Below are 24539 nucleotides of genomic sequence, written 5' to 3'. Positions count from 1 at the left end.
CATCTTCTTGTAATAAAACACCCCCTAACCCATAACTCGAAGCGTCTGCTTGGATTATGATGCTTTTGGAATAATCGTAATGCGCCAAAGTTGGAGCTTTTGTTAATAACTCTCGTATCTGATCAAACGCTTTCTGTTGCGGATCATTCCACTCAAATAAAACATCATCCTTCAACAAAGCATGTAAAGGCTCCAAAATATGCGACTTATTAGGTAAATACCGACTAACATAATTTACTGAGCCCAACAATTGCATTAAAGATTCTTTATCTTTAGGAATTGGAAACTTCGTAATAGCTGAAATACGGGACGGTAAAATATCAATTCCTTTTCCCGATATTAAATGCCCTAAAAATTCTACCTGCTTAACTCCAAAAATACACTTACTCTTATTCAATGTTATCCTAGCGCTTCGTAATCTATCTAAAACTGTTCTCAAACTACTATAATGTTCCTCCATACTATTCGTATGGATTAAAATATCGGCAACACGAACGGCTACGTTAGATAAATCATGAAACAAATCATAAAACATTTGTGAAAAATAATCAGAAGCGCAATTAATACCGAATGGTAACCTCGTAAACATGAATCTACCAAACGGGGTTATAAAGGTTGTTAATGGTTGACAACTTTCATGCAGCCGTATTTGATAAAATCCTGACTGCGCATCTAATTTTGTAAATATGGTCGAACCCCTCAACCCTGCTAAGGTTACCTCGACCTTAGAAATTGGAAAATTAGGTCGCTTAACGCTATTATTTAACTGTGTATAATCGCAACATAAACGAACGTCGTCAGAGCCTTTCTTGGAAACAACCACTATTGGACTACACCATTCTGTTGGAAAATCGACAACTTTAATTATTCCCAATCTTAACAATTTATCCAATTCTGCTTTTAATTTTGGAAGTAAAGGAATAGGTACTGTCCGAGGAACTGTTTGGAAAAAAGGCTTCACATGTTCTTTAAACTGAATATGCAATTCCTTTTGAAACTGGCCTATCCCCTTAAATACCTGAGGAAACTCCTGAATAAAACTATCCCAAATATTCTCTCGAATATTATTAATCGTACTGATTAAATTAAACTTTTTTATCTCTGGTTTCCCTAATAAATTTCGCTTCAATCCCCGAATGACATAAACCGTCGCCTGTATCTTTCGTGCTCTCTGAACCAATGTTATAAATAAACATCCCATCAACGGTAACTTTTTCCCGTCAGGTCCCAAAATAATTTTCCCTGACTTACGGATGCTCTTCTTACATACTTGTGGAATGCATTCATCAGAAACGCATGTAATATCCGCGCCTGTATCAACAATAAAACATAATGACTTAAAAATTTTGGGAATGTACGCTTGGAATTGAAAATCCGTTTCCCCCAACAAACTATTCGCAACGCCGATGAACGCGGGCGCAACGTGTGCTTCCTCGTCGCCGTCTGCTGTATCGTGTTGTTCCACGTGTCGTACTTCTTTGGACCTGCACATCCGATCCCAATGGCCTTCTTTTTTACATCTCCGACATGTAGATCTCAAGACAGGGCACTTCCTATCTGGTGTGTGATTCGGATAGCCGCATCTGCCGCACGTTTGCTCCTCTCGGCGAAGGGTGTCCTCACTGCTTTTCTGCTTCCGGAAATTGCGGCGTTTTTGAAACACTCGATTAACCTCCGTTTCCTCGTCTGTTGCGTGCCGGAGTGTCTTTCCCTCCTTGGCTTGTATTTCCGCTTGGCGAGCGATCTCGAGGGCCTTCTCCAATGTTAAATCATTTATTAATTGTAATCTCTCGGAGGCACGTGTGTCACGGATTCCTATCACAATACGGTCACGGATGAGGTCGTTCCTCAAGACTCCGTACTCGCATGTCTCAGCCAATGAATGTAGAGCTGTGACAAAGGAGTCGACCGTTTCTCCTGTCTCTCGTACGCGCGAATTAAATTTGTAGCGCTCAAAGATAACATTCCTCTTCGGCGAAAAATACGCGTCGAACTTCGCCTTGACTTCTGCAAACCTGGTCGACGCCGTGATACTTGGCATAACTTGAATCATAACCTCCTCAGATTTCTCTCCCATCGTATAACACAACAGATTGATTTTGTCCTGTTCTGATTTGTCCGACAATCCGGTTACCGAAATATACCTTTCGAAACGTTTGATCCATTTTGGCCACGTCTCTGGCCGACTAAAATCAAATTCTCCTGGTGCTTGGATAACGTGCGCGTTCGACGCCATTTGAGGTTAGCGTACGTTTTCTGCTGTATTGCACATTTAACTCTCGTACGCGAGTACGTATAAGACTTTATCTGTTTTACACACGCGGTATCCCACTTCTGACACCATGTATTGGTTACTCGAAAGGGAGGGGAAATAATACTCTGTACAAATACTGGGAAACCCGTAGGCTGTCGTGTTCCGTCGTATAGCACCGCGCGTGAGTGCCCGCGCATGCCCACAACATAGCGTTCATGTTCGATGAGATTCGTTATGAACTCAACGATGTGGACATTGATCGCAACAGAAACGCTGGAATAACCTTCACTCTGAAAAACTATGTATCTCTTACGGCATCAAGGAATGGGATGTTGAAGAATGCTGGATGGGATATCGTGAATTTTTCAAACGGCGAAGAGGGCCACTTCAACTTTTGCGTACCGCTTAGCATGCTGCTGGGATTTTGTGAAAACTACAGGAGTGTGGCGATTAATGCACGTCATGAATTGATTCTCATACGATCGCGCAACGACAACAATTGTCTAAGAGGAGATGCCGAGATCCAGCCTGAGATTGAATTACTCAGTGTACAATGGCGTATACCCCACGTCGCATTGAACGAGATCAACAAGCTGGCTATGCTATGAACTCTGGAGAGTGGAAGATTTCTGGGCATGAGTTTCCGCTCGTGGGATCTGCAAGAATTTCCTCTGCTGCAGAGTATGACTAAGCATGCATGGACCGTCAAGGCAACAACGCAACTCGAGAAGCCGCGATACGTCATCTTTGCGTTGCAAACTGGTCGAAAGAATAATATAACGAGATCGATAACTCGATTCGACGATTGCAAATTAACTAACGTGAAAGTTTATCTAAACTTGGAATTTTATCCATACGACAATTTGAACCTCGATTTCGGCAAAAAGAGATATGCCATCCTGTATGATATGTACGCGCGGTTTTACAAATCGTATTATGGAGGCAATCATGATGAGGTGTTTCTTCCCATTGACAAATTTGGATTTTGCGGTCCCTTCGTCATCATCAATTGTTCGCGACAAAGCGAATCTGTGAAGACTGCCACCGTTGACGTGCGATTAGAGTTCGACTGCATGGAAGACATACCGGCGAATACTACAGCCTACTGTCTCATCATACATGATCGCGTGGTCGAATACAGCCCGTTGACCAACGTTGTGCGCAGAATCACTTGAGCGCGCGATAACATCGAGAACCTGATATATAAAACATCTGCGATTCATCGAGAACGATTGTAGTCGTCTTCTTCTCGACGCGTTGATACAACAGCCATGTCCGTGCCAACATTTGTGGATCTGCAAGGCTTCATCGTCGGCGGAAACTTTGTCGTGAAGGAGTTTGCCGTGCTGAGAAATGGAAATATTCTCTCTCACTACATTTTTGGACCCTGCGGATCATGGCGCGGTCTCACTAGAGCGGAGAGATCGCAAGCCTCTTGGCTGACGGCGCATCATCATGGAATACAATGGGAGGATGGAACGACTCCATACTGCTGGGCTAGGCGTTTGATCACGAAGGCGGTAATGGACGACGACGATGACGATGACGAAGCACCACCCATCGTATATGTCAAGGGACTCGAGAAACGCGAATGGTTGCGGAATCTGCTTCTGGATGATGATATCTACATCGAGACTATTGACGCTCACTACGAGGACATATCACCTTTGAATAAGTTGGACGTTAAGCACACTTTACGTTGTAACAAACATGTATCACACTACGCTTTGCAAAATGTATTTAAAATGTTCAACTGGTGGTCTCAGCAAAAAAATAAAATATATTATGTATAAAATACGTTTTCCATTTTTTTACTTCCTTTTCTCCTTCTTTTACAGTAAAGAATCCCCTCCCCTGCGGTAAATAATCGTATACACGTTCGAACCTATTCGTTTAGTTTAGATAATCCCCTCCCCTGTTGTGGTAAAGAATCCCCTCCCTATGGTAAAGAATTGTATATATACGCGTTCAGACGTGTGAGCGCACATTCAGTTTAACATCTGCCACAGCGTGTGAAAAACCTCGATTCTAACCAGCAGCAATGTATACCGGTCAGGAGAGCAGCAGCAGCATGAACTATTACGTTCCATACGTTCCGCCTCAGGATACTGAAACTCCATCGAAAAAATGTACCACGTAAGTTACAGAATTCTCCATTGTCTTATACTTTGATTTTTTAATTTATAGAGAAAGTATTTTTACTCATGATTTTTTTCCATAGCGTTTTACCCGCACGTCGCGCGATTCGCATACTGAGCAGGCGATATGCACTGACGGCTACGTGGTATAAGTACTTGGAAATCGGCATCAACGTTGGTCCGTCCAGCTATGTCGAGATTGCAATAGGAGATAATCGAGGGAACGAGTTGATCCTGTCTCTCGAAACGTGGAAAGGATTCTACGAACAGCGATGGGATATTCAGAACCGTCTCCACAAGGATGTTCGCGACCGCCCTATCAGCGTTGGACCGTTGACGGTGCGAATCAGTGAGAGTCCAGTATCTGATACAAAACTCATATATCTGGAATCATCCAACGTACGTTTGGCGATGACCGAATCGACGTTCTTCATCATGTTCAACCTGGACCGATGTATCAATTTGATGTTCGACCGCTTGAACCGTATGGTCGATAAAGTCGACACAAAGTTCACACAATTTTCAAACATGGCGTCCACCAACCCTAGAAATGTATCGAACGCCATACGCGCCAGCGATTGTTTCGATGAGAATCACATTATAGATTGTGAACTGTTGGCTCTATTTTTTAGCAAGCTACAGATATAACTTGTAAAAATATTATTATTATTATTAATAAAAATACTGTTCTAAGCATAAATTGTAATATTATTTTTCCATACCTATTTCTCATTTTCCTCACACGAGTGCATCTATGAGATATTCAAAGTATTAACTCTTAAAGGGAAGCTGTAGTCATCTATATTACTAACGGAATGACATTTTTAAAAAATCTTTTTTACCGGTAATACGGGATACTCCGAAATCCCCATAAAAATCGCTTACTCATGCGGTAATATAAACGATCGCAGCTTCTTTTTAAGGACGGTCATCGGCTAATCGGGTTTCTATATATTTGCTTGAAACTTGGACTATTATCGTGAATTTCTGTGGAATGTATCTTAACAACAATCATAATTTCGTTTTGTATATGTATTTGCCATACTTTGAAGTATTAAAATAATTTAAAAAGAAATTAATTAACCCAAAAATTGTTTTTGAAAATTTGAAGGTTTTAAGGTGGCCTGACCCCTTAATTAGCGTAAAAGGAGCAGGTAGTGGTGGTGAAGGAGCAGGTAGAAAAGACGGAAGGGGTGATGGAGGAAGCGAATAAATTGTAATTATTTTCTATAACGTTTTTTTTTATTTTTTGATAAATGTGTGTGTGTGTGTGTGTTTTGTACATGTTTTTTATTTTTATAATTTTTGTCATCTCCGCTCCTGTTCCTCTTCGTCCTCCTCGCTCTCCTCTTCTGTCTCCTCGCTCTCCTCGCTCTCCTCTTCGCTCTCCTCCTCGCACTCCTCTTCGCACTCCTTGCTCTCCTCTTCGCTCTCATCTTCGCTCTCCTCCTCGCACTCCTCATCGTCTTCCTCCGTAAACCTCATGCGTTTCCGTTCACAGAGGAATACTGAAAAAATTACATCAAAGACGTTTATTAGTTACTTTACAATATAGCAATGAAGAATACAAAATAGAAAGTAAATAAAAAAATACGTACTGACATCCTCGTCATCGTCGTCGTCCCTCCGCAACCTCTTTCTCTCGAATACAATTTCTGTAAAAAGAAACGAGTTGGTTATTACACTTATTCATAATAGAATGCAGTTGAAAAGAAAAAATAACTCACGGATATCATCATCATCATCATCCTCAATCCTCAATCTTGATTGGAAATCCTCTCCAATTGTCTCCAATATAGCATCTGTAACAATAAAAAGTCGTTTATTAGTTTACTATTGGTAATAGAACAGTTGTTGTTGTATAAAAAATATGTAAAAGAAACAAATAATTAAAATAAAATATTCACCGATGTCATCATCCCAATTTTCTTCTACCCATGCCACCCATTCCTCCTCGTCCCACTCCTTTGTCTGGGAATTTCCCCCATAGGGTATTTCTGAAAGATTAACAAAAAAGTTTATTAGTTTAATATTCGTAATAGAACAGTTGTATAAAAATAAATGAAAGAATGAATAAATTACATACCGATGTCATCATTCCAGTCTTCCTCCTCCTCCCAACCCCTCCATCCCGAACAGCTTTCTTAAATGGAAGATGTCATCACCGTCGACGGATTTTTCTACCATGTTATTAAAATAATTTGCGTACTGCTTCCTGTCCTTACGCATCCACCTAACCCATCTCCTGCGTTGGATGTTTACAAATCCATTGATGTTAATATTGACCGGATCTATGATCTGGAAAAAAGAAAAAGCAACGGTATAAATATATGCAAGTATGTACGGGTGAATGTATATACTTACCGGGGAGGGATCGAATTTTATACCAACCTCGCGGTATAATTGCACTTGTTGGAAGGGCTGGTCACCCACCCATATATACTGAAACACATAAAATAAGAAATGAAAGACAAAGTCTGTAGACGTTAAACAATGTTTCTTGAATATGTAACTTACCCCAGTATGTGGGTATCGGACCTTTACGATATCCGCGATGTTTTCACAGGCCTGCTGTTGCAGCTCCATTTCTCTTCGGTAAGCGGCCCACATATTCTTATTTCTCGTTCACTACACTTTTCGATCACTCTGACGATCAACTGACTGAATGTGAAAAAATCTTTTGCATGTAGCCAGTAGAAAAAATAAGAGTAGGACCAGCGATTTGTTAGAGGCGAGGGTGGAGACTTTGCGTGAAAACTGATTGGTTTAAAAATTTGTGAGAGATGGAACTTGGTGAGGAGGGGATTTGTTATTGTTAATTTTGGGAACGTAGGTAATAATCTTCAGACCCGTGGTTTATCCGCTGGAATGTTTTATCTTAAAATATATCACGCATTCCAGCAGCCGAGTGTCAACGCTCAAATGGTTTCCGGTTCGTGGTTGCGTAATCATTTTTTAAATATTCATTCCTAGAATATAGATAGAAAAGTGCCGCACGGTGAACCACGCAGATTATGGTGTTTGAAAATTGTACTACACTTAGCTTACCCGCCAGACGTTATCTTACGATATATCATACATTCCAGCAGCCGGGTATCGGCGCTCAAATAGCGTTAGTGCCACAGAGTCATAAACATAATCGTAAACAATAATTCCTAGAATATAGATAGAAAAGTGTCGCAACATACCATTCGTGACGTCATACCCCCTCGGCCCCTGTTTGGACTGCCGACCCAGAACCGACTTGGGTTAGAGCCGCGCATGAGTCATAACTGACCTGGGTTAGGCCCTATCTTACCCCCTACCCAAAAGTGAGGTAGAACCCGCCTATACCCTCTACTAACAAAATTTGTGGAGTATACATATATTATAGCAAATAGCAAAGCTCAGGAGTGAATATAGTAAAAGTGTATTAATTGATAAATAAGTGAAAATTAATTTTTTTAAATGTGACTACTAGTGCAGACTACTAGTGCAGACTACTAATGCGAATTTCAACAGTGCGCGAAATTACTAGTAGGTTAGGGGGGCTGATTCTAACCCAGGGATCTAAGGGGGGCTGAGTCAGCGGGGGGAGGGAGGTACGACGTCACACGGCGAGGGGGGCGCGGGGAGGGGGGAGGACTGCTGACCTAATCCACACGTGACAGTATTTGCTGGCCCAACCCGCGGGAGGGGGTGAGGAGGGAGGATGCACGGCACGTGCGCGATGTAAGAGAAACCTACACAACATGTTTTGCGGGTGACGTGATGTCGCGGACCTAACTCGCGGGAGGGGAGGGAGGGCCGCAGGGACCGCGACATTTTCGCGGACTATTCGCGAACCCAACCCCATTGTACACAACATGTGTCGGGGTGGCGTGATGGAATGTGCATGATAGCATTCGTTACTAAGGAACCAATATCCAGCATCTCGGCACTTCCGCTGACCCGGCCCGCGGGCGGGGAGAGGCATCCACGTGCGCGACGTAACCGATACCCTCTTCGCTGTATACGTCGCGACGTGTTTCGCGGTGATAAAGTAACGCACACAATGGTGGCAACCCTACATGTTGTTACCACATTTCCTCTTCCTCTAATGGCTCCTCATTAAACAAGCGCCGTAAATGAAAAATATCTTGGCCCCGCGATGTTACGTCCAATAAACGGTATAAACTAAATTTAGTATAAAAACAAGAACCTGTGTGTGGTTCAGGTGATTGAGCGAGTGGTCATACGGCAGGCCCGACCCAGGTTCGATCCCAGGCATAGGTAAATCATTTTTTTATATTATATCATATTAATATCTTATATTATAATATGAATTTTTTTAAATAAAAATTAAAATAATTAATTATCACATTTGATAAAATATAATGTTCTCACACATGTGAAAAACAATTTCGAAATACATTTTCGTTATAATCAGAAAGGTAAAAATTAATTTATTAATTTTTCTCTTGTGACAGGTTCTGAGAGGAAAAATAAGATTAAGGTATCCATTTTATCGAAATCTTGTTTTTTATTAATATCACATATCTTTAATTGTTTGTAAATGTAAACATTTAGAAACAATATATGAGTAACGCACAAAATGGTGACAACCCTACATGTTGCTACCAAATTTCCTCCTCCTCTAATGGCTCCTCATTAAACAAGCGGCGTAGATGAAAAATATCTTGCCCCCATGTAGCTGTCCATCTCTCTTCAAAGTAATCTCGATCTCTGCCGCATCTGGCGGCGGTAGAATCGCACGAAGTTCAGCTTATCAAGATTTATAAATCCGTCGATCTCTATATCCTGCCTATAGACGGTCTGAAAAGAAATAAACAAATACATTATATGATGCTAACAGGAGATGTTATTAATCGATGATAAAAAATCTACCGTCTCGGGGAAAAGAAGCCGCAGCTCGCGGCGACCATTCTCTACCAGTTCATTAATACCCACCAGTAGGTACTAAAACAAAGGTGCAGAACACAAATTAAGATGTGATAAAAAGTGGAGTACAGAGATGCGAGTGTCAAGTATTGTGTGTGTATGCGAGTGTCAAGTATTGTCTGTGTGTGTGTGTGTGTGTGTGTGTGTGTGTGTGTGTGTGTGTTAACGAATATGAATTCGTGTCAATGTTATACAGTACTTACCGCTTCTTGCGGATACGTTATCCGCATGCCAGTGGCAAAAACAACTCAAGTAGTGCCTCCACTTCCTAGGCCGCTGGTCGCGAGACATCGTTATACAAGACCTGCACTGACTACACCAGAACCTCGACGAATTCAAACTGTACTGAATGAAACTAACATTAAGTGGACGCGATGAAGGCCCATAAAGAGACTTGGATAGGGTTATCAGCATGATGAAAACCATAGTCAGCAAAGATAAAGCATGTTCCCCGCGATTAAATTGATATTCTCATATATCAATATCCGCAACGAAAACCGTGACGTGTGCGATGATGGCATGGAGAGTTCCGTAAGAAGGGGAGAATAGAATAGAATAAAAACGCAGACACAAGTTGTAATAATGAATGCAGTTTATTTCAGGCGGTTCGACCACCAATTGTAGAGTTTGAATACATTTTGTAAGGTGCAATGTTTCACATGGTAACCACATCGAAATGTATTTACTATATCTAATTTATGTAAAGGAGCGATATCTTCGTAGTCCACATCCAAAGTCTCGATGAATACGTCATCTCGCGCATCGTCTTGAAGTAAATCGTGCAGCCATTCGCGCTTCTCGTGTCCCTTGACATACACGAGGGGTACTATTTCATCATTCTCTTGTTTCGCCGCGCCCACCACCGCCTTCGTGATCAGACGCCTAGCCCATCGGTACGGAATCGTTCCAACGTCCCATGATAGTCCGTGATGGTTCGCCGTTAACCAGGAAACTTGCGATCTCTCAGATTTTAAGAGATCGTACCACGATTCGTAGGGTCCAAAGATATAGTGCGAGAGAACACATCCCTCTCTGAGAGCGGCAAACTCCTTCACGACGAAGTGTCTGCCGACGATGAAGCCCTGCAGGTCCACGAACGTCGGTACGGACATGACGAGTTTCCCTGGACTAATCACTCACATTCGCTACGGTCCGTAGTTATAAAGAGAGAGATATCTGCTGACGATGCAATTTTACATGTCGTAAAGGATGACGTATTTGTTCCTCTCAAAATCCAAATTTTTTTCACGCGTCGGAACAGCGGGGTCAACGGTCACGCGTCTACGTCTGCGTGCCCTTGTCACACGTCGCTCCGCGCGACGCTCGCGCCTCGATCGCTCGACACGTGGGACATTCTATGATCCGCGGCGGTGGTCTGTCTATGTATGTACGCTGCCCGGGCTGGTTGTAGTGCGTGTAGCACTTGCGGTACCGTCGCACCTCCGTCGGGATCGAGTCTCAGGTGTTCAGGTAACCTGTTCCATAACCCTTCCACGTAATCGCCGTATCGTTCCAGGAGAATGATCTTCGGAACGTACTGCAACTGCTCGCTCGTCAAACCGAAAATCCCTCTATGCTCCGGCAACAACAGGAACATCGTCGCGTTTGCCCGATCGGTCGCGCTCTCCATCTTATATACGCATCACTCGGGTAGCACACTCGCAACGGTCCGTAGTTATAAAGAGATATCTGCTGACGATGCAATTTTACACAATTCTGCGCACAACGTTGGTCAATGGACCGTATTCGACCACACGATCGTGCATTATGAAGCAGTAGGCGGTAGTATTCACAGGTATATTCTCTTTGCAGTCACACTCCAATCGTACATCTACGGTAGCGCTCTTGATCGACTCGTTCTGTCGCGAACAATCGATAACCACGAAAGGACCGCGAAGAAGAAAGTTGGTAGTGGTCAAATATGCCTCGGCGCAGTCGCATCCATAATACGCCCTACGAAAACGTGAATACATGTCGTAAAGGATGGCGTATTTGTTCTTCTCAAAATCCAAATTCAGGTCGTTGTATGGATAATATTCCGAGTTTAGATGCAATTTCACGTTGGTTAATTTGCAGTCGTCGAATGTAGCAACATCCTGGGACATTACATTTTTACGCCCAGTTTGCAATGCAAAGATCACGTATCGCGGTTTCTCCAGCTGACTCGCGGCCTTGACAGTCCACGAGTGCTTGGTGGTGCTCTGTAGTAGAGGAAACTCATACAGATCCCACGATCGAAATGTCATGCTCAGATATCGTCCGCTCTCCAAGGCTCGTAACATCGATAGCTTATTGACTTCATTCAGTAACACATGCGGCATTCGCCACTGTATCTTGAGCAGCTCAATCTTTGACTCCAGTGCGGGATCGCCCAGTAGACTATTGTTGTCGTTGCGCGATCGTATTAGAATCAGCTCATGACGAGCGTTGATCACCACGCGTTTGTAATCCTCGCAAAATCCCAGTAACATAGAGAGCGGTACGCAAAAATTAAAGTTTCCGTTCACATTGTCAATATATGTATCCCAACCGACATTACCCTGGGTCACGCCTCTGTCGAGTGTTAACAACGTATAGTTTTTGAGTGTCGAAGTCATTTCAACATTTTTGTTGCGATCAATTTCCACTCCGTCAAGTTCGTAGCGTATCTCATCGAACATGAACGCCACGCAATTATTCCCCAATACTACATTAGAGCCCTCAATGGCTCTGTTTGTCGTTAGTTTGCCCTCGACGTACAGAAAGCTCTGACACGGTAAGGTATACAAATCTTGCTGCTGTATGGGTATTCGTATCTCATCGCTGTGTCCAGACAGCGTGTTGGCGTACGGATTATACGTATGAGTCTCAATCTTGACGATGCGATCGTCGAAGACTTGCTCACCTCCGATATTCAAAATGTCAATCATTTTTTCCCCGCGATTAGGTACTTCGTACTCTGAAGCCCAAAGATTTCAAAAATTCAACGTTTGATGCATTGAGCTTCTTCGTATTAGATTTGAAAACGTCAATGTTCGGCAGCTTTTGTTTATCGAATGTCATCGCAGTTCTTACAACAGTATCACGCACGTGCTCCGTTTCGTTCAGAACGAGCATCTCATCTTACACTACACACACTATCGTTGTCGTCGTCGTACGTGTAATCTGACGGTAATCTCCTCACCGCGAAAATCAAGTAATCGCCCGTCTTGATCCGCAACACGTAACGTCAGATCCGTAATGCACCGTGCGATGATCGGCAAGTAAATGATCTGCGCAGGTGTTTCCGATATCTTATATCCTGGTGGCACGCGCGGCGAAAATTCATGTATCGTGTGCACACGCGTATCGTTGCTGTACGCACTGGCGGTCACGTTACACTCTATGCGAATAATGTTCACGTTCATAATATTGACTGGTACGTCCGATTCGTGTCATTTTCGCGGTTGCAATATCCGATTCGACGAGAATCCCAGCAGCGATCCAATGTTGTTCGGTTTTTTAAAGTTTATTCGATAGGCACACTTGATTTCGCTCTGCATCGTATTGTGATTAGCACGAAACACTATCGGATACGCCTCATCATCGACGTTTTTGGCATTATCGCCGGAACCAGCTACGTGTCGTTCAATCGCACGCTTCAGATACTCATCTATGGCGTGTAGTTCGTACGATCCCTCGGGTATAGTAATTTCCTTGTCGTCTTTACCAAAGTAAAATTTATTATTCAAGGAATTCACGTTCGGTATCGTGTAATACGTTTCAAAATCCATAAGTCCGAGCTCGTACCCATCATCGCTCAAATCAATCGCGGGAAAGTAATTTACCGCGAGGGTGCTACTCTTCCCGGTTAGCGTAAGCGTCAACGACATGTTCAAGCGAATACTGAGCGCCGATCGCGGAATGTTATGGTTTAAAATGTTTTGCCAACCGTCTGGAGAAATATCAGGCACAATTGTCCGCAAATGCTCTGATCGTACGTTTGATACGCGGTACGATTGTACTCAATTTTCACCGCGTTATGTCCGAGATAGCGCACCAAGTCCCTCGGTGGTCGAAGATTCCCAAAACTGTCAAAATATATAACGCGATCTCCTCGCTTCGCATACGCTACCCATGCGTGCCTGGGCCTTCCGCGTCATCCAAATTCACAATACCGCTCTCGTTTCGACCAACTCCGTCCATCGGTAGGGCATTACGCATAAATACACCTCTGAAGAACGGTATGCGCATACGATTAGCCAAGTGTTCCAATTGTATATTGGTGGTTATACCCGTAGGCGTTTTTATCGTCTTTTTGACGTTTTTTTTTCCACCATCCTTCTTTTTCGAGATACCCTTTCCACGCTTGTACGGAACGAGATAAAGTCCCTGACCTTCCATAGCGCGATTGTGACGGCGCATTTCATCGAGCTGACGCTGCGCGGCCTTGTTGTCATTCACCGCTTTCGCGACTCCCGCTGCCCCCGCAGCCAACGATCCGATTACTCCCAGCAACGGCAGCAATGGCAGGACACCACCGCGTCTCGCTATCGGAAGCACTCGTTTCTTCGGTACTCTTCTGATAGTCATCTTTTTCTTCGTCTTCATACTCATGCCCAATTTGGTCTTGGCTTTCATAGCTGCCCAAACTGTTGTAGCGGCAGCTCTCTCTCTCAGAGTCGAATCCCTCGCGAAAATGCGTTCTCGTGCCCTTTCGGCGAGTATCTTATCCGCCGCGTGTCTGTTGTCAAGATCGTTGCTACGTAGGTACGCTATATCGTGCTCGCGACACGCCGCGTCCAAGGGATTGATACCTCGATCACCTCTAGCTAGACGTTCTTCCACACGAGTTCCAGGACCACAAAACTAATAGCCCGGAATATGCAGTTCGAAGGGAAGCGCGTTTATCGCACGATTCAGCAAACCTCCACCTCTCACTACCGTTTTTGGCATGCGTAACAATCCCTGATCAACGGTGCCGGACCGTCGATGTGCGTTTGCTGCCACGGTTGATTGTAATGTTCGTAACAGCGGCGATAAGTCTGCACCTCCGAATCCGCCTTTATATGGTCCGGAAGCTTGTTTCACACGCAGTCGATGTAGTTCCCACACGCTCGCAACAGAACGATCTTCGGCATAAATTGTAACTGTTCAGCGGTTAAGTCGCGAATATCGGAAGGACATGACAGTGTGAAAAACATTGTGGTACTGGCTTTCGCGATTCCGCCAACCTATAAATAGTCGTTCGACTCCCCTCTTCCTAGCAAGTGCAAATATGCGATTCGTGCGACAACCGTTGACGATACGCGTCACAAATTTGGACGATAGAACGCGGGTGCTATCGGAGAAGGAGGTACGCAGAAATGGAAAACTGTTGCCACACACGATACGCGCGATTGTTTGTGGGCCCTCGAATTGTGGCAAGACCAACGTGCTGATAAGTCTGTTGGAAAGTCCGCACGGTGTACGTTTCGAGAACATGTACGTGTACTCGAAATCGTTGCAACAGCCCAAATATCAGTACTTGGAAAATGTATTGTCGCCGATTGAAGAAATTGGCTATTTCACGTTTTCTAATAACAGTGACGTCATTCCACCGAGCGAGGCGCGTCCAAACTCAATCTTCGTCTTTGATGACGTGGCGTGCGATAAGCAGGATACGGTGAGAGAATACTTTGCGATGGGGCTATACTCGAACGTCGACTGTTTCTATCTCTGTCAGACGTATGCAAAGATACCCAAGCATCTTATACGCGACAACGCGAACCTGCTGATCTTGTTTAAACAGGATGGTACCAACTTGAAACACGTGTACAACCATCACGTGAATACCGACATGTTGTACGATGATTTTTGCGCATTGTGCCGCAGTTGTTGGCAACGCAAATACGGTTTCGTAGTGATAGACAAGGACAGCGCGATCACTAATGGGCGGTATAGAAACGGATTTAATGAGTTTGCGATACCATAAAGTAGTTAGTCACCGTTAATACGTGTTCGATGAACCGTCCGAACCCCGTTACGACATGGCGACGTTCACTGCCGATACAGATATTCAAGCGCGCGAGAGGATGGTGAAGGAAATTGCGAAAACCAGTGATTCGATCCGCAAGAAGCATCGCGTTCTAAAGACTGGCAAGATGGTGGAAGATGCCGCGTTGGAGAGACATTTTAGACCGATCATCGAACCTCTGCAGAAGCTTGTCGATAATACCACGGACGATACATCCAGCCCGCTCATACAGAAAGATGAACCGATGAGCAATACCGAAGACACAGAGAGTGAAACATTATCCCCGCAGAGTGAGATTAATGTGGTACATAATAATAAGAGGAAACTCGCGTTGGACGCATCACCGAGAACGTCACCGCCCAAGCGAAAACGAGTTCCATTCAACATGACAACCTCTACCCCGATGAAAGTAGCGCCGCAACCGTTTGAACGGTCTGCGATCAAAATCTCTTCCAATGAAGATTTCGAAACCACGAACGAATCGCTACGAATTTCCGTTCATCACACACTGCAAACACCGGAGGGTCGAGAGATGCTGCACAGTCAGCTAGGTCCGCTAGGACAACAATACGTAAGCCCTGTCCTGAGCGGTGATCGAGAGAGCGGCATAGATAACGTGTACGGCGTTTATCTCGGTCAGGATGGAATGATGTTCGGTAATAAACATTTCGACGTGGAGACCCGTGATAACATATTTGTCGACGGCGTGCGATACATCGGTACACCCGGTCTTTACGAACTGATCTTCATGAAATGTCCTAACAAAGTCGTGTACACAGTTAATGATTTGCATGCGTACAAGAGCATGCTGCTGACGACGAATGCGCATAGACGCAAACACATCGCGCATGGTCAAGTAAAGAGCAACAAGGGTTACAAGTACAACCGCGTAATCGCACCGTTACTGCCAATCGTACCTAAGAAGCGATCTGGAAGAGGATTAACTCGCGCTGTGACACTAAACGACAATGTGATCGATTACGTGCACTGGAACGATCCCAACGAACTGGTGGATCGTCTGCGATTGCTCGAAGCTTCGCGCCAAGCGGGAAATAACAACCACGATAATGAGATTCTGTCGATTATCGAAGAACTTCGCGAGGCAGGTCTCATTATAAATTAAATGGTACATCAATGAAACGAATCAGTCGATCGTGTGTACCAACATGCCAATCAACAAGTTTGGTGTATTACTTGAACGAAGGGAGGCACCGATGAACAATCCGTATTATCAGTTCAGTGGAGTAGTGAGAAACTACGTACGTGCAAACGCATTGTGTCGCCACGTTGTTGATTTTGACGCACAGTCGCGCAAAATTCGTCGTGTAGCGCAGCCCGAGGCTAATACCGACGCTGTCAACAAACTATACGTGGAACAGTACGTTAAAATGTCGTGGAATCAGCATGTAGAATTTGAGAGGAAGCTGAGTATTGCGTTCGAGAAGGACACGCAAGCGTTATGGGCTGCGATAAAGGAGCTTCGACTACTGCTATCGACTACTGCTGCATCAGAAACGACTAATAGAACGGCAACGAACGGCCAACGAACAGTGTCGAACGGCTCACGAACGACTTAAGAACGGGTCTAGAACGGCGACGAACGGGACTGGAACAGCGACGAACGTGGCAAGAACGGCTCAAGAAAGGGTCTGGAACGGCGACGAACGGGGCAAGAACGGCTCTTGGAAAGGCGTCGAACGTTTACAAACAGTTTGAGACATATAACTACACGCCTAACAGTCGTTGATTGTATCGCCAAAACATGCGATCGCGAAAATCCGATGGACGTAAAAAGATTGTCAGTTCCGAGAAACGGCGACTCGTCGAGGAACTGCATGCTCCGGCGAGAAGAACTTTTCCACGAAGACACGTCATAGTCCGCGGATACGATGACCTGTGGCAAGCTGACATAGTGGAGATGCGCCCGTACTCACGTTTCAACAAAGGCTACAATTATATACTCACAATTATAGACGTGTTGAGCAAGTATGCATAGGCCGTACCGCTCAAGAGTAAATGAGGGAGCGAGACAGCCGATGCGTTTGCAAAGCTACTTCGAAAGGATGGAAGGTGTCCAAACAATTTGCATACTGACAGAGGAAAGGAATTCTACAATGCTGACGTGCAGCGGCTCCTGATGAAACATGATATCAATCACTATCCTACGTATTCACCCATGAAAGCCTCGGTCGTGGAACGGTTCAATCGTACGCTAAAGACCCAGTGAACAGGAAATGTGCAAGATGCCTGCAAAAAGATAGGGAGATGACGATCAAAAATTGTGCAAAATGTCCCATGCCGTGATGCAGATCGTGACGGTGTTCTTTCCTCTGATTGGTCGGCTGTCATGTGACATGCGCCATGTTAATACCGCGTTATTCAAATGTGGTATTTATCTGAAGGTGAAATGAGAACGTTATGTCAATTGCCCATTATAGAAAAAGGTCAAGTTAAATTAATTGCGGAATCATTATTAATGTAAACGCAAGAGAACAAATAAAATACATGTAATAGGAGAGGTTAAAATAAAGAAAGCAATATATATATATACAGTTATTTATCCGATTATATATACTTACAGTCACTGTAAGTATATATAATAAACTGTTATTGAATATTATTAAATATTATGAAATATTATGAAATATTATACAACAAACTAAAACATTGGGTACTACAGTACTACAAAGCATGTAAGCGTGTTTGTAGTACTGTAGTACCCAATGTTTTAGTTTTATCTGTGCAATTTGTGATATTTGTAATAGTTTGTTGTATAATATTTCATAATATTTCATAATATTTAATAATATTCAATAACAGTTTATTATATATACTTACAGTGACTGTAAGTATATATAATCGGATAAATAACTGTATATATATATATTGCTTTCTTTATTTTAACCTCTCCTATTACATGTATTTTATTTGTTCTCTTGCGTTTACATTAATAATGATTCCGCAATTAATTTAACTTGACCTTTTTCTATAATGGGCAATTGACATAACGTTCTCATTTCACCTTCAGATAAATACCACATTTGAATAACGCGGTATTAACATGACGCATGTCACATGACAGCCGACCAATCAGAGGAAAGAACACCGTCACGATCTGCATCACGGCATGGGACATTTTGCACAATTTTTGATCGTCATCTCCCTATCTTTTTGCAGGCATCTTGCACATTTCCTGTTCACTGGGGAACGACATGTGGAAAATGTTTACGCTCAATGGAAACTATAGATGGATCGACGAACTACAGCAGCTCGTCGCAAAGTACAACACGCGAAAACATCGGACGATCGGTATGCGACCCATCGATGTAACGGCCAAGATCGCGGATAAACTCTTGGCCACGGTGTACAGCAACGTAAAGATTGCAGCCCCGGCGCGATTCACAGTAGGTGACCCGGTACGCGTCAGCAAGTACAAGACGGTCTTCGACAAGGGCTACACGCCACACTGGACGATCGAGGTATTCAGAATCATCAAGGTGCAGACGACTAATTCTGTGACCTATCTCATCGAGGATTCGCGCGGCGAGCCAATCGCCGGAGGATTCTACGAAGACGAATTGCATCGCGTTGCTAATCCGGACATATATCTCGTGGAAAAGGTGTTACGCAGGAAAGGTGCCGAGGTTTACGTGAAATGGCTGGGATTCGATGATTCGCACAATTCATGGATACACAAGGATAATGTAGTTTAGAAATATATTTTGTATTGTAGTGGAATATCTATGACAAAAAATATATACAATATCATATGAACATTACAAAACCTGTATTTCCTATTTACAATGGTATCCGATAATGTCCCCATGGTAACGTGTCGTTAGAACCGGCTATACCCTAACGCTTATCGTCGTACGGACTTAGAGCGATTTTCGGCTCTGACACAGTGTACACCTCATGCAATTTTGATCTTATGCATGATTGGCGTCGCGTCACTTCCGTATAATCTTTCAGACACCGCGTGTAGTCTTCAAATGTTATCGCTTTCGATACGACATTACTCTTGACACCTTTCGCTTTTTTGGTGTCTTTCCTACCGGCCACTCTCACAGCGTACATCTTCGCTCTAAGCCCGACGAACTCTGTCATTATCGTGCCGTTGTTTTCGTCCTTCATCAAACCGGGTACCTTTTTATTTGCGAGTGGCATTCCATACGCATTATCGACCTCGTAATCGCTCGTATCGAATCTCGCAACATCATGTTTCATTTGCTCGTACACGTCGTCGCACTCGATATGGTAAATTAAACTATCCATATCCGTGTACATGATCTTGCATTTTTCGCGATAAAGAGGTACCATATACTCGTGATGAAATTCGTACAAACACGTCTTGTATATGTCGAGTATGCACATACCCACGTAGATTGGTTTGTTGAATTTCACCTGGAGTTTGCGCAGTTCAATCGCGACCAGGTTTTCCGAAAAGACGCTCCGGCTATGGAAATTTGGTTTAGCGATCAGTGCCTCCGCACCGTACCTTCCGTTCCATTTTGTTACAAGCTTTACATCCATATGATTGCGTACATTTTCCATAGTTTTTCCAAATACCGCGTTGTTTATCAATTTGTACAAATTTTTTTCGAAATCGTTGGTCGCGCGCATTCGAAATTGTGTATTGAGTTCAATGTACCTACGAAGCCATGCGGATTGCGCGAATTGTAATACGCGATGAATTTTTATTATCCGCAGACCGTGACGCATACACTGCTGCAGGTTGCGATAGTGTATCACGTAACGTTCCTTATCATTTAACGTTGCGAGCAACTTGTTCTGGCGCTTGCCCGGCGGCTTATCGCGCGTCAAACAGAATGGTAGGTCAGTGTGCGCATCGTGCAGATGCTGTGGATATTCGAGATCGACCTCAAGAATGTAACCGGTGGACGAATCAGGAGCGATAGCGTTCACGTCGAAGTCCGAGACGTCGTCGACCCATTGAAAATCTGCATAGGGCAGAGGTTGAGACATTGCCCAACCGTATAAATTATTAATGTCAAAGTACGTCAAGTACGACGATGGTTTCGATGGATCGTACGACTCCATGTATTTATTGTTGGCACGGGCGTACCTGTTTGAACACTGACTTAGGCTGCCGCGTATGCCGCGTTCTATGAACATAACCATATCGATATCGGTGAGCAGTTCGAAATTTATACGCGTATGCTTGAGCATCGCGTCCCACGTGAAGTCCGGTAGCGTATAGTAATATGCCGCATCGAGACCATAACTCGTGATACAACTGTCGCGAAAATTTTCAAAACTGTCGGCCAATAATAACACGTCGGTTTTCAAATACAAGTCGCTGTATTCGCCTAACGTTTGAATGGCGAACTGCTGCCAGATGTTCTCAGCGTGCGCGTAATCGCTCTCGGATATCGTGTCACCCGTTAAGGAACTGTAGAATGATTCTCGCAGTGGTAAGCGGGTATCTTGCAACTTTTCGGCGCAATCCACGTACTTGTACGGGAAGACGCCTTTTCATGTCAATAGGTCGAAATCCTCGATTGATAAATTAAAGAATTCTGATCGTAAAATTTTGAGTTTGTCTTTGCTGAGAAACGATGCCAATTTATCCAGACTACTACTCAGAAATCGTAACGAATCAATAAAGCGCAATTTTACGTGGTTCCGAAATACTGCATCTGCCTCGTTAACATTTTTGGTAAACGAAATGTACTTTTCTTTTGTAATCGGTAGTAGCGCAATTGTGCCCTTGAAATTACTAGCCAATTCTTTGATTATAAAATGTGAATCGTAACCGGATAAATTGTGAAATACTATCGGAATAGTATAGGACTCTTTATAATTTAGATTACAATTTGAATGCGCAGGACCTCTGTACCGACCGGTCAGATGGCAATGATCGCGTACTCGCGTCTCGTCTTGCGCGAATGGCTCTTCGCAGATATGACAGTGCGTCGCGCTATGGTATGCTACTTCCTGTTCTCTCGTTAGATTTTCCATGGGCACATTAGCGGTTAGAATTGCTTTTACGCGAAATGCTAAAGCCCTCAATTCTTCGACAAACCACGAAATGCAGTCGGTGCCGCGACGATATCGATACGCGGATAATGAGTTGTCGTATGAACACCGCACGTAGTACGCAGCACTATATGCCTTGTGATGGTGATATGGGTATGTGCCGAATTTTTCCGCTCCTCTCTTCTCCAATGCACACTCCAAGTTGGCGTATACGACGAACGGCATCCGCTCTTTCCTGCTGTGGTTGTCGAAACGCAGCCACTTGTCGTCCTCTTTCGGTAAAACAATGACACAATCGTTTAGTTTTGTGCAATCTACGGAGTGGGCCTTCAATCTCCCGCTGGAGGAGAAGTAGTGCAGACACCTGCATGAATGAAGAGATCTATTACTTCTGGTCAAAGACAGCGTATTTTATTATAATACAACGTACTTACCGATCGCAAATATATTTTTTTCGTTTATTGCTGCTAAGTTGGATGCCAACTAGCCGAGACAGGTTCTTGATCCACGTAAAGTGTCCCAAGCCATTATCTTGTGGCACGTACAGTAGATTGATGTGCCGGGCCTTCTTATCATCGGTGAGACGCAGTGAAACGATACTTAATGATACTTCTTTTTCATTTTTTTGTTTCCGACATTCATTCATATAGTATATGTTGATTGAGACATTGTTGAGCTCTTCAAACTTGTTGACTTGCTTCAATGTCATAGGAAATTCTATGCCTTGGAGATTGAGTACTGTGGTATAATGGGGTACGATGATTGCCGCTCTACGTGTCTTTTTGCCGGGTACAGAGCGGCAGCCACTGACCATGCAAAACATGCGACATCGTTACTTTGCACGTTTACCACTGCTTTCTTCGCCATAATTTTCTTCGGCAATTTGACGTGACATCCCGCGTGCATAGGGTTATATTTGTTAACGTTAACCGTCAAGTCCAGTATACGCGACAACGCCCATCCACTGTCGCGTTCCTGGAATTCTTCAAGAGACGCCAAGGTGGGCTCGATAACGTATCGTGCAAACCACTCTTTCAGATTGGACGTACGAAAGAGTGCTCGGTTTCGCGTATTGATACTTTTATTGGCAGTCTTCTCACCCGCCACAAACTCGCCATTGAACACGGTATTCAATTTCACACTGTCATGTTCATTTATTACCTTTTGCACGTAATCGAGCACTATGATACTAGCGTCTTCCAGAAATCGCCGTGGTTCGATATAGCCGGAATTTATCACAGCACCGGTTAAAATGCGGCTCTCGAACGCGGTCTCTATCTCTCGCCAAGAGAGTTCTTCGACACCGTTATTCCACCCTGCATACTCGCCACCAATATGGATAAAGCGTTTTTCTAATCGCTTCTTCAGTCCCTCAAGCCGCGCGATTCGAGCTACTAAGGACTGTTTGTTTCCGATAGAGAGTCGCGGCTGCTTGGCGTCGCGACTGCGTTCTTCCAATTGCTCGATAAGGTCATCACACTGTTGTGTCCATGCGAAATATTCACCCAAGTTTGATACACGCAATGATTGTGCCACAATGTTCTGTTCTAATTGAGTGAGGTTCTCCATTTTTTTCGCCTTTCCACTCCTTCAACGTGACCAATGTAACATGCGGCACTTCTGACACGTATACTGATATGCTATTGCATATAGTTCCCTATTATATGATTTACCACCCTATATCTTTTGTCTCACTCTAATGCACACGTGTTGAAAAATTTTCCTTACCGCATCTAAAATATCTTGCGAGGCTATATCGAATGTGCTCGCATATTTTGCAGCTTAAGTTGCACGTGTCTCAATGTGATGATATACCTACTATTTCATGAGGCTACACAAAAATGTGATCGCGTGGTTTTGATACCTTCTATGATACTTATATAACCTATGCGAATAACTGAGGACTGTAGAAAAGTGCACTACAACGTTTAGGAGTAAATGTTTTTTTATTGCATATATTTGTTACATATTAACAACGTATTTTAAAAGGCTAATGCCAATAACTCACAATTGATAAGTTCCTTGTCATTGAAATATTCGCTGTTTTGTATGGCAACGGTTATGTCATTAGGATTATCTACGCAACGTGCGATCTTACAGAACTGTTCGTACTTGTCATCTACATGGTCGGTGCAGCTCACTAACCAATTGTACATGTAATCGATACATTTATCGAGATTAAACAGAGTTGTTAGTGTCGATGCCATCATTATTGATCGCACGTTTGTTGCTTCGAACCGAACACACTTCGTATCGTTAAACGTAATAAATTCTACAGTTAGCGGCCCGATATATATGGGATCTACGGGTCGTTTATCAGTTTTGGAAAAATACTCCTGGATTAAATGCTGATGTTCCACGAGACCTTTCCAGGTTGCCATTCCGAGGATCAATTCATTCCCACGTTTGTCTCCCACAGCAATCTCCATGTGACTCGGACCATATCCCACGTTTATGCCAACTTCCAAATACTTGTGTTCCGTCGTTGTCAGCGCGTACCTTCTTCCTAGGATACGAACGCATCGTCGTCGGTGTTGTGATTGCGATGCTGCAGTATCACGCACTTCGGAAGTGACGGCCGGTGTAGAATTAGCACTGCGGAGAAATATTATAGGTATATTAGACATCACACCGTTGCTTATTATATCAATTGCTAAATATACTTACTAGCTTCGCTTCCTCCCTGCTGTATCGCAATTCTGCTCCATGTATCTCTTGCTCCATATTGTTCCTTCTAGCTTCTTCTCTTCAGATCTAATCGTGCTCGTTCCACTGAACAACTACTGTTTGTAACATTCGCTCTTCTCTTTAAATATACGTTTAACCCCCACCCCTCCCTTCCCTCCTCTTCGCGCACACTTACGAGCCTAACCCATAGCAGTCCACTTGGACCTGAGACGTCGAATTGCGCAATCAGCGCATTTTTCGTAGCAGCCGGACGTCGGCGCTCGCGTTGTAGAATATTCTCCGCATGCATTTTTCGCCGCGAACGTGTCATCTTTAATCATACTTTAACATCCACTAATCCGATTTCATAGCAGCCGGACGTCGGCGCTCGCGTCTTATCACCGCGAACACGTGTACAGCGAAGAGGGTATCAGTTACGTCGCGCACGTGCGAACCGCGACATCGGTTCGTTGACAAAATGCTAACTGTTACATCGCACGTTGCGCACAATGGGGGTTTCTCTTACATCGCTCACGTGCCGTGCATCCTCCCCCTCGCCCCTTCCCACGGATTGGGTCAGCAAAAA

At 43.9% G+C, this 24539-nt stretch overlaps 4 protein-coding genes and 1 long non-coding RNA gene across 7 annotated transcripts; 1 reads left to right on the top strand and 4 right to left on the bottom strand.

Annotated features, from left to right (window-relative positions):
• Positions 1 to 4243: 4243 nt before the first annotated feature.
• Positions 4244 to 5622, top strand: LOC113562156. The gene has a single exon (XM_026970562.1). The coding sequence runs from the start codon at positions 4459 to 4461 to the stop codon at positions 5038 to 5040; it is 582 nt and encodes a 193-aa protein (XP_026826363.1). The 5' UTR covers positions 4244 to 4458; the 3' UTR covers positions 5041 to 5622.
• Positions 5623 to 5794: 172 nt separating this feature from the next.
• LOC105286638 lies at positions 5795 to 7896 on the bottom strand. 3 transcript variants are annotated; one of them, XR_003406669.1, is made up of 4 exons: positions 6479 to 7896; positions 6300 to 6389; positions 6120 to 6194; positions 5795 to 6047 (listed from the first exon to the last, which is right to left on the bottom strand). It is a non-coding gene; the product is annotated as an uncharacterized LOC105286638 (long non-coding RNA). The 3 variants fall into 3 exon arrangements; XR_895282.3 differs by having other exon boundaries at positions 5795 to 5900; positions 5991 to 6194; positions 6300 to 7896; XR_002193867.2 differs by having other exon boundaries at positions 6300 to 7896.
• A 3122-nt stretch (positions 7897 to 11018) lies between these two features.
• Positions 11019 to 12221, bottom strand: LOC105286639. Its single transcript, XM_011351720.2, has one exon. The coding sequence runs from the start codon at positions 12219 to 12221 to the stop codon at positions 11019 to 11021; it is 1203 nt and encodes a 400-aa protein (XP_011350022.2).
• A 6920-nt stretch (positions 12222 to 19141) lies between these two features.
• Positions 19142 to 22855, bottom strand: LOC113562126. The gene is made up of 4 exons (XM_026970452.1): positions 22123 to 22855; positions 21721 to 22024; positions 21028 to 21650; positions 19142 to 20778 (listed from the first exon to the last, which is right to left on the bottom strand). The coding sequence occupies exons 1-4, from the start codon at positions 22853 to 22855 to the stop codon at positions 19142 to 19144; spliced, it is 3297 nt and encodes a 1098-aa protein (XP_026826253.1).
• Positions 21900 to 23990, bottom strand: LOC113562096. The gene has a single exon (XM_026970375.1). It carries the CDS (start codon positions 23911 to 23913, stop codon positions 23269 to 23271), a length of 645 nt encoding a protein of 214 aa, XP_026826176.1. The 5' UTR covers positions 23914 to 23990; the 3' UTR covers positions 21900 to 23268.
• Positions 23991 to 24539: the final 549 nt, after the last annotated feature.

Source organism: Ooceraea biroi, chromosome 6 (assembly GCF_003672135.1).
Source record: "Ooceraea biroi isolate clonal line C1 chromosome 6, Obir_v5.4, whole genome shotgun sequence".
In the NCBI taxonomy this organism is placed as follows: Eukaryota; Metazoa; Arthropoda; class Insecta; order Hymenoptera; family Formicidae; genus Ooceraea; species Ooceraea biroi.
This window is presented reverse-complemented; position numbering and strand designations above follow the sequence as displayed.